The sequence below is a fragment of the Blastomyces dermatitidis genome (assembly GCF_000003525.1).
Source record: "Blastomyces dermatitidis ER-3 genomic scaffold supercont1.3, whole genome shotgun sequence".
Lineage (NCBI taxonomy): Eukaryota > Fungi > Ascomycota > Eurotiomycetes > Onygenales > Ajellomycetaceae > Blastomyces > Blastomyces dermatitidis.
Window position 1 is genome coordinate 1,409,281 of NW_025544776.1, and position 10,941 is coordinate 1,420,221.

At 37.2% G+C, this 10,941-nt stretch overlaps 2 protein-coding genes across 2 annotated transcripts; one reads left to right on the forward strand and one right to left on the reverse strand.

Annotated features, from left to right (window-relative positions):
- Positions 1-1,599: 1,599 nt before the first annotated feature.
- BDCG_02781 (uncharacterized protein) lies at positions 1,600-3,054 on the reverse strand (the record flags this gene model as incomplete). The annotated part of the gene is made up of 1 exon (XM_045418344.1): positions 1,600-3,054. The coding sequence occupies exon 1, from the start codon at positions 2,035-2,037 to the stop codon at positions 1,600-1,602; it is 438 nt and encodes a 145-aa protein (XP_045274947.1). The 5' UTR covers positions 2,038-3,054.
- Positions 2,561-2,977, forward strand: BDCG_02782 (uncharacterized protein; the record flags this gene model as incomplete). The annotated part of the gene is made up of 1 exon (XM_045418345.1): positions 2,561-2,977. The coding sequence occupies one exon, from the start codon at positions 2,561-2,563 to the stop codon at positions 2,975-2,977; it is 417 nt and encodes a 138-aa protein (XP_045274948.1).
- Positions 3,055-10,941: the final 7,887 nt, after the last annotated feature.

Here is a 10,941-nt window from a genome sequence, read left to right on the forward strand (position 1 = left end):
TTTTGACTCTCCTGCAGATGTATTCTCTGATGCTTTCCATAGCACCATGGTCAAGGCCCTAAACAGGCATGGGACTCACAGATCATATCTTTATCTGCGAATCAACAGCATATCGACACTTAGAACACGCACTGGAGTATGCGCCCGGGGTATAACTCCTCAGTTCAACACAGTGCCTACCACATCTTAACACATTTGTCAAAGATGAATATCAACTCACAGCTATCCTCTTAGAGTACATTCTCAAAATGAAAGAGCTGAATTGGATCAATTACAATGAAAGGAGGATGCAAAATTTTGTTGATGAGTTGAACAGAATTCATGATACACTAGTCTATCACAATGATGTTCATCCCAGGAATATGATGATTGTGGAAGAGGATCCAGAAAGGACAATTTGAATAGATTTCGACAGGGCACGGACCTTTAATGGAGAGCTTTCAGAGAGGCAGAAGGAATGGATTGTGTTTGAAAAGGAGCTTATGGCTGAGATGGCTGATTTTATGGTCTGTGTCCTCTGCTCCCTGCACAGTTATGCCCACTTTTTAACTAATCCCGTTGGATCTCTGGAACTACAGAAACACGACTTTGTCAAGCGGAAATTCGATAAAACTCGTCAGCACTATCAGTGACCTAAAACCTAAGGATGACAAGGAAGGTGGACCTGATCGCAGGGGTTGCTTCATGTGAAATAAAATAACTGGACTCATGTGTAGAAATGGATTTCAGCACATACTCATATGATTTCAGGGGGCCGTCTCCGGGGACGCACTAGGCGAAGACCGACTACTGGTTAAGAAGATGGTGGAATACCTCTCACAAACTCCCGAAGCTCAAAGATAGGGTTTGCAAAAATTGAAGGAGGAGAAGAGGAAGAAGGAGAAGAGGAAGGAGCCGAGAAACAAGCGAGTCCAACGCCGAGGGCCCAGAATTGCAGGTTTTGGACCAACCACTAAGCGCGGCTATTACACAAACATTGCTTCCTAATCAATGTATTCCTGAAGTACATATTTACCTGCTTCGTGCGAACACCGTGGTTGTCGCGTCCTAGAGAACGATGAAATCACGACGGGCCACTTTCTCCACATTGATTTTACTTACCCACGTTCAAAACGGCGTACGGCTTTAGGAAGCTGAAAAAATCCATGAGTCGCGTCTAATTTCCTACGATAACGCTGTTGATGGCCTTGACCAACTTTATCGAGATGCGATTTCAAAACCTATTGTTATTAGGGTGTGGAACTTGCTAATAACTGAAATCCTTTTCTAGGGCTTAGAAAGAAATATATTTATAACAAAGAAAATATCATAACATAGCTGTAGGCAAGGGCAGGTGTAGTAGGCAATATCAATAGGGCTCGTGAGGGAATGAAATAAATCCATTAGTGATATGTAAAAATACTCCAGTCCACGTTGGATCATGACACGGTACTCCTGAACCAACACTGAGCCAGTCAGCTGGATTGCTTTCTGAGCTTCAAGTGTTACAAGAGAAGCTTAGTTTAAAGGAAAATAAAATCCCAAATGAGATGAAGCGTGGCGTGATTATTTTCTATACACGAGTTCAGTAATGACGCGATATTCTGCCAGGCCCATTATCTAATCTCCATCCTCGCATAACTCCGTAGGTACACCTAATTTCCTATTGTGGTATAGCGTGCCTATTCGGGTAAAGCGCCTCGCGCCGCTTGGTTGACATAAAGATCCAATCCCTCGCCCCTTGGTTTGCGTTCCTGATCTCTTCCGTCTACATCTCATTTCCCCTCTACCATCATGGCCTTGCTGTGCCGCAGCTGTGCCGCATCTACGGCTGAGTGAATCGAGCGACTCCATGCCCTCGTGCTCTCTGGTTGGACATATTTCTCGGGTGCATTCTTGGAAATTGATCGCTCGCAAGACGGTGACTGTATCGTGCATGCCTGAAGCAACGGTCGTCTCACTCGCAGTGTGGGAAATACGATCGTTTGGTTGTGGTAGCTGCCCTGGGCTGACTGTGCGGCAATTTGCCAGCTTTGCTCTCTTGCTGTGGAGAGCCATGATGTGCTGTCATATGACTCCTCCGATTCCAAGTGTCTGGAAGCACTCCGAGCCAACAAACAGCTTTTATCCATGCGGCTTTGAAGCGGGCTGTCTCACCCTCTGCTGTAGAGATTCCATCATTCGCTGTGGCCGCTCTACGTCACATCGAACGGCGCGCACGAGTTGAAGGTGGGGGGGAGGGAGGGGGGAGGTTTCCTCCACAATGATCACATAGGCATCTGGTTCCTTATTCAGGCTTAGTGTGCAGCCCCTCATCCCTTGCTTTCCAGTATAAGTACAGCCTTCGTCCCTATTCTACCAACCCCCCACTCATCAGTCTACGCTCTTTAGCTTTCTTGATAACTCCTCCGCATATGCCGACACGATATCCTTTCAGCCGTCCCTTCACAAACTCCCTTCGCCATGTCATCGCCAACAACTAGGCTAGTTGCTCTGCCAGTTGAGATTCTCTGGGAAGTCCTTGAACAGATGGACTACTCAACCTTGTTTTCAGCAATCCGAACATGTACACTCATGTATAATGTTTTCAAAGCGAACGAACGACATCATGATATCTATATATCGACGGAAAAGTCCTTGGGGAAGTGTCATTGCATTCTCCCAACTGTTTCGGGCTCTATTGTCCATTGTCGATGAAAAGCGAGTCAAGAGAGAAATTGTTAGGGAGATTATTGAGATGGCTAGCACTGAACATCCTAGAGTGCTGCGCGACTCATTAGTCCCTATTCAAATCAAGTTCGCTGCCTCTCTCCCCGACGAGCTTGATGAGCTCAAAAGACTCTGGGAGAACGATTCTGCCAAGGAGAATGGACACTTAGCATCGCCAATACTCTATCCAGTGGGCAAAAGGCTGGCGTTCCTGCTAGACAAGGATGGAAGAAGCTCAGTTTGCTCGAACCTCTCTTTGAGAGACTGCCAACGGTCGCGATCGGGATGAGCTGCTGAGAAGAGGAAGGTAAAGAAATATTAGGCATAATCGGCTATATCCGCCGGACTGAGACTGCAGGATTAAAGCTGCGCAACAAATTGGAATGAAGCCTGCCACTAGGGTAGCTATTGTGACAAGTCCCACATTCGTCCTTTCAGCCGATAGACGCAGTAGATTGCCCGATCTATAAGAACATGTCCAGGAGAAAGGCAAACAATAATGGGTAAAAGGTCCTTGTCAGACATGTATAAAAAGTCATTAATTGAATCTATCATGACAGCAATGCACTTGTGCCAACGCACCATTGGGAAATTGCTTTGCAGGTACATTTCTGAACTAAGGTACTGACCCGGTGGGATTTAAATATGCAAGAATCATAATGTGGCAGGTTTTTCACTCACTCTTATCTCTCTATATATTATAGAAAAACCAACTTTTCCGAGTAAAATGCCCTGTAACGTGACCTCACATGATATCACATGCACCCCATCAAATCCATCCATGAATATGTAGTGGCGCCGCCAATTGCACCACTCTATCTACCCCCTACCACCGCCTCTAACGCCCCGTAGCACCCCCTATTACTTCCACTTCATACCCCTACCTTCATCTTACCACTCACTTCTTACCACCCCTACCACCCCTACCACCCCTACCACCTCTACCACCACCACTGCCTCTACTGCCTCGCAGCACTCTCTATCACTTCCACTCTCTATCTCTACTCTCATCTTACCATTCTACCCCTCTCTTACCATCTCTATCACCTCTCCCATTTCTACCACCTCTATCACCCCTCTCTATCACCTTTTCCACTCTCTAGTCTCTCTATCATCATCATTATCTCTACTACTCTACAGTCTCTTCTATCACTTTCACTATCTCTACTTCTCTCTTACTATCTCTATCACATTTTATGATGTTATTCCACGAAGTTGGTTTCATTCTCTTCTAGCTAGCTAAGATGGGGGAGAATGAGACTATATAAAGGAGGAAAAAGTGGGCGTTCTGAGGATTACACAGGCATGATGAGAAATACGCGTATGACGCGTAATGTGAATGCGTAGCATGGACGCGTAGTGTGTAACATCTGCCGCCGTTTCAAAAAAGATATTGTCCTCAATGTCTAAATACATGAGTAAGGGATACAATGCAAACTTGATGTAATGCAGAATAATTTAGAAAGAGTTGTGATGCAATCTACATTTTATATTATCATATTGTCATATCATTTGAGAGCAGTTCTCTAGAAGAACATTTCAATCTTTTTATGTCTCTTCACTATGAGCTCACTGTACTTTTAGTTGATGAGTATAATCTTGTATTCAGTTCTCAATGATTCTCTCTACTTCTCAGTATTAACAGCTGTTGAGAATGCAGTCTGGCCTGACAGAGAGTGATTGACTGAAGATGTCTGATATGAAGAGCTCAAGATATATTAATGATATAACAGAATGAATATTTCTGAATCTAGAAGACAGGTTCAGATAATATACTAGAGTTTTAACTTTCTCAAGAATGTGAAATGAACTGATACAGATTGAGTGTAATGTAAATTGCTCTGAGAGTGTGTAGTCATGACATTCTTTACACATAACTTGTAAGTAGACTTGTTCAGATAGTTGTATTAATTGATGATTGATATTAAAATAGCTAGACATCTTTGCTCAGATCATGATAAGTGTGTTCTCAACTTGCTATTATATCTGTAGACAAGTATTTATAAATTCATCAGCAGAAGATGAATATGTCAAATTTTAAGAAGAAAAGATGTATATAGAATTGACATCATAGAGAACAGCAAAGAGAGTATGACCTGTTACTTGAGAAGTAACTGTGTTGAGATTGAACTCTATCTCTGATAAAAGACTATTTCAAGAGATTATAATCTGTCTCATAAGTAGTGATTATAAGACTATTTCAATAGTTTGATTCATGCATTCAGCTTGACTGTTCACACTAGAGTGATAGACAGCAGTAAGACAGAGAGTGATCTTAGCTCTTTGAAATAATTCCTTTCAAAAGACATTTAAAAAGCAGTGATCACAGTCAGTTATTAGTTGTTTGAGAAGACCTCAGAATCACACAATCTTATTAAAGAATTAAGTAATCTATTACTTTACAGAATCCTGTTTGCATTCAGAAATTAGATAAATATATTTGAAGAATCTGTCTGTTATAGTTAACAGTATGTTATATTCATCTGATTCTGGTAGATCTGTGATGAAATTCATTGATAGAGATGTAAACAGTTAATTGAGAGATTGTATCAGATGAAGTTCTCTGAAGAGTTAATGATATCAGAAGACAGTGATTTAATACATCAGATATTGATTTGTATATTGTACTATTATTTCCCTGAGATTCAGTGTGAATATTTGTTTGCAAAGATATTGATATATTCTTTCTGATTCATTATAATCTTCATAATTATAAGTCTGTAATAGAATTCTTGTCTGAAGCTTCCTTAATATACAAAGTCAGGGGTTTTCATTGCAAATGTAGTAGAGAAGTTGTTGATTATTATCTCATTAAAAGTCATGATAGAGATTTGCATTTTCTATTCTCTGTTTAATACATTTCATGATATGTCTGTATATAGCTTGAAAGTAGAAATCAGTTTTTATTTCCTTCTGAATGTTGTGTTTTAGGTCCGGATGCATGTGAAGAAGATTTATGAAAAAGACATGAGCAGTTGACATAATATCTGAACTTTCTGTAGTACAGGTAAACAGAGTGAGAAAATGAGAGTAGATAGATAGACATTCAAATGTGATCTGTGTTTCTGACAGCTGATTAATCTTTTCAGATTTCACTGTGAATAATCAGAATAGAGAGTCAGTATTTGTGTGAGACTTTTCAGCTCAATGTATGATCTTCATATGTGAGACAAAGATGAATAGAAACAGAGATCATCAATTAAGATGATTATTTAGGCACTTGTCAACAGAGATTATCTGCAATGCTGTTCATAAGGCAATATAATCAGTGACTATAGTGAAGTCTTCATCAAAATATTGAGAGGTCTTTCTGAGAAGTCATATCAAGATCACTGTTTTCAATTCAGTTGAGCTGTAATTTTTCTCACTACTCTTTAATATTCAGAAGAGAAAGAGAACAGAATATTTCTTATCATCATTATTCTTCTAATGTATTGCTGCACTCATATCATCTTTGCTTCTATCTACATAGGTGATGAATTCCTTGTAGAAGTTGGGAAACTTAAGAATGAGAAAATTACATAATTCATTCTTGATTTTTTATCAACATTGCTGCAATTCTTCTGTAGAGGCAATTGTCTTTTTAACTCATTTTTTTCTGAGATTTTCTTTGAAAGATGTCTGATGAAATCCCTGAGTCTTTCAGATCTGCAATGACTCTATCTTGTGAGTATAATAAGCAATAAATTCTCAGTAGTATCTGAACAAACCTAAGAAGGTTTCCAATTGATCAAGAGATTTGAAGAAGAATAAGTTCTTGATAACTTCAACTTTGAATTCATATATTGAAAGTTCTAGACAGAATACTTTGTGACCTAGAAGAGATACTGATGAGTAGGCAAAATGACACTTTCTGATGAAGAGGGTCAGGCCAGATGCCTTCAGACATGAGAGAATTGCTTACAGGTTGAAGAGATGTTGATTCAGTGACTTGAAAAATATCACTATGTCATTAATGTAGACTAGAAGGCTGAATCATAAGAATTTGTGAAGAATTGTCTTCATCATGCTTTGAAAAAAGCCTGGACTAGATGCTAGACTCATACTTAATACAGTCAATTACTGATGACCTCAATACAGAGTTACAAAGGCGGTTTTTCATCTATTCTTGATACATATAAGAACTTGGTAAAATTCTTTAGTGATATCAAGAGTGGAGAATACAACTTCATCATCAAGAGAGAATAGAATGATATCTTGCCTAGAAAGAGAATAGGCATTTAAATGTAGTCATGTGTTAATCCTGCAGAGGTCAATTATAACTCTGAGTTTTTCATTTCATCAAACTATGAAGGCAGGGAACACTGCAGAAGATGAATATTAAAAGAGAACATTTTCAATACAACCTGCTTATTGAAGTTCATCAAGAATTGAGTTCATAGCTTCTTTATCACATAGGGAAATATTGAATGAATTCTGTTTGAGACCTTTAAGATTGTATTCATTGATGAATGAAATTGGCATTTCAAAATCTTTGACCTTGTCTAGCTTCAGGGAGAACAGCGCGTGCAGAGTATGAAGAATTTTAAGAACTTTGTTTTTGTATTCTTTATCATAGTGCTCTGAGACATCAGAGAAGAAGCTGAGAGTATCTTTCTCATAGTTTAATTGAAATGACAGATTGAGAAGTTCTGCATTATCATGTGAAGTTCAGGTGTGAAATGTCATGACTGAAATATCATATAATAACAAGATGATGTGACTGATTATCATATCTGTGAAGATCTTGATATCAGTGACATCAAGATTCACAATGAGTAGAGCAGATATTTACACATCTGTTGACAGTTCTTTTGCAGTGAAGATATGAGAACCTGGCTGATGAAGATGCAGAGGTTCAAAGTAGAGTCTGTAAGAGTCTGTAATGAGAAGCAGTGAGTGTGTGACTGGTACAATTAATTCATATGTTGAGAGAATAATTGTAGATGTGGCTATGCAGACTGAGATGCATTTATGATAAGAAGATGATATTGATGTCCTTGATGAATTCAATCACATCAACAGTATAATAATTTCAGTGTTGTCAGTGAAGAATTTAAGAGTATCTGAATGTTCTAGAGCAATCATTATGTTCATTTCTCTCATAATGTCAGTGTCAATTATCATGTGTGAAGAAAGCTTGTCAATGATGTGAAAAATAGTGTATATAAGAGTATGTGATTCTGATAGTGGTTGGTAATATTGAATGAGAAGAATAGTGTATTTCTTAGAGATGAGAGGCATTTTGAATACACTGTGTATAATGATTTGAATTTGGTCGGGATTGGCATTAATGAGAGTGAATGAGAAGTGTTCATGAACAGTTTGAGCTTCAACTAGAGATAACCTGAAACCTGTATCTTATATTGATAGAAATGATGATTCATGTTCATCTAACATTGCAGCTGTAAGAGGTGTTAAAGATGATCATAAAAACTCAGATATTCTGTAAACATTAAAAGAATGAAGATCAGAATCAGGAAGAATATTACACATATTTATAAAGAAAAAATAATGTTCAAGATTGACTAATCATTTTTTAAGTTCAAAGAAGTGTCTGATTCAGATGCAATATCACTTTGTGATTCAATGATATCTTTATTAATATCTTCATAAGTTAACATGTCATTCTGAATGACATAAAAGACTCAATTTTGATTTTTCTTATAGAGTTTTCTTCACTTGTTTCAGTCATTATGATGTTAATTGCTATAACTCTGTGATTCATTTTGACTGTTATTATTCTTATAGTTGGTCCAGTGATTGAACTGTCAGAGATTTTCAGAATTAAGAAGCTGATTGATGAAATTGATGTTTAAGTTATTCATAGACTTATACTCTCTGTCATTGTATGATTTGTTGAAGAGGCAGGAAGATTGTCAATTGAGTGATCACAATTTGTATACAGCAGTATTCTGATTGAGAATCTTGCACTGAAAGTTATTCAAAGAAGAAAAGTCTTCAGTGAATTCATTAACAGAGCAGATTACTTAAAGCTGTGCTTCAAGACTATTATATAGATGCTGAACAAGTTGAATTTAATCTGCAATCTCTGCCTCACACAGAAGAGTGATTTTTCAGATGAAGTAGAAGAATATGAATAGACTGTTACAATTGAAAAATCAGTATTATAGAAACAGAGCTTCTTATAAAACTTGCTATCTTGATTTTCCAAAGTACTTTAATAGTTCAGTTTCTCAGCAGAATAAGTCATCATTCATAGCTTGAATAGTATCAGACTCTAGATCAGTAAGCTATTCAAGAGCTTCATCTCAGAGACATTATGAGAGTACTATGCATACTACTTCATCTTCATATAATGCAGTAATTTGCTTAAAGTAGAGTATGAATATGCAGACATTAACTTCAGCTGAATTGAATATCATCACATCATCTGATTTAAGCTTAAGATAATGTGTTTATTCTCAGAGTTCAGAGACTGAAGAAGAATCATATCTTCTTTATCATCAGCTGTGCTGTCAGTGATATCTACTATAATATCATGATCAGTATCTGAGTTCTTCATTAGAAGAAGATAAGAAGAAGAGAGAATTATTATCTGAATATTAAGTGTATCTACATCAGAGCACTTCTCTATGTTTGTGAAAAACATTATGTACAGAATTGAACAGATTACTATCAGAGTATGATGTAGAGAGATTTGTGTTCATATTATATAACTGATAGACATCTTCATTTCTGTCAGCTGCAGTGTTAGAATTAGAATGAGTGTTAAGATGTATTCTTGAAGTGAGATTATTACTGTTTACTCATTATAACTGCTTGAGATAGAAGCTTGATTAAGCTCTATGTATCTCATCTCAGTCTGTAATAATGTGAGTAATGAATGTCAGAGTAATAAGAATTTACTCTTATAATATTAACACACTTAATTAAGAAGAGATCAAATTATGCTTATAAGTGACATAAGTGAAATCTGAGTTCATACTCAGTTTGAAATTAATGTGAAATATCTCAGCTTCATATTTCTTATCTGAATTAAAATTTATAAGCTCTTCATTTACTTGATTTGATTCTTATCTAAATCACAGAATTCATTTCTTGAATCTAGTAACTGATTTATAAGAGAGATTTAAAGCTGTAAATTACTCTCTTATCTTGACTAGATAGATAGTGTAGAAAGATTCTTCTTCTAGAGTAAATACTGCTTTAATACATTCAAAATCTGCTATAAAAGAAATTTCAATTAAGTGAGAATGTTTTTTATTCTGAAAACCCATTTAATATAGTAATATTATGACAGTATCAATTTTAAATTATGTCTTAAAATAGAGTGATAAAACTAGAGAATTTTGTTTTATAAGATCTTCATCTCTGTGAGTGAAAGGTGAGACTATGAGAGAAAGTATGTATGATAATTCACTGCTCACTATTGACATCTGAAAGAGAGATGAAGAAACAGAGTGACTTCTATCTCTTGACATTTTAATTCAGAATACAAGATCTGATCAAGTTCACAGGCTGAAAATAATGATGATATAGTGATGTATTGATACAGATGAACTGAGTAGTAATAGAAATTGAGCAGAAGCAGTTGAATAGATAATGTAGATAATGTTTCACAATAATAACCTTATATCTGTGAGTCTGCAATCTTTATGTGATAACTGTTATTAGAAGCTGCAATTACTATCTTATCTGAGATTCAATCACAACTGAATCTGAACACTAGAACGCGTATGTAGACATGCTATCATATATAATGTTATTCCATGAAGTTGGTTTCATTCTCTTCTAGCTAGCTAAGATGGGGGAGAATGAGACTATATAAAGGAGGAAAAAGTGGGCGTTCTGAGAATTACGCAGGCATGATGGGAAATACGCGTATGACGCGTAATGTGGACGCGTAGCGTGGACGCGTAGCGCGTAACACATTTTGATCTCTGTGCTTATAGTATGTACTGCTAAATACTCTGTAATAAAATCTCATGTGATGTCATATACATCTCTTTGAATTCATGAATGAGATTGAATAGCTGACTCTACAGTCTGTACAGCTCTGATTAATCTGATAATGATGATAGAGATGATACAGAGTGAAAGAGAGTAGTAGAAGAAGTAGAGATGATGATAATGGTAGAGAGGATAGAGAGTGAAAGAGATGGAAAGAGTGGTAACAGTGAATAGAGATAGAGAATAGAAGTGATAAAGAGGGTTGTGAGGTGGTAGAGGTGGTGATGATGATAGAGGGGGATTGCGGGGCGGTAGAGGCATCGCTTTTCTAGAGGGGTAGGGGTGAAGAAGTGTAAGAGG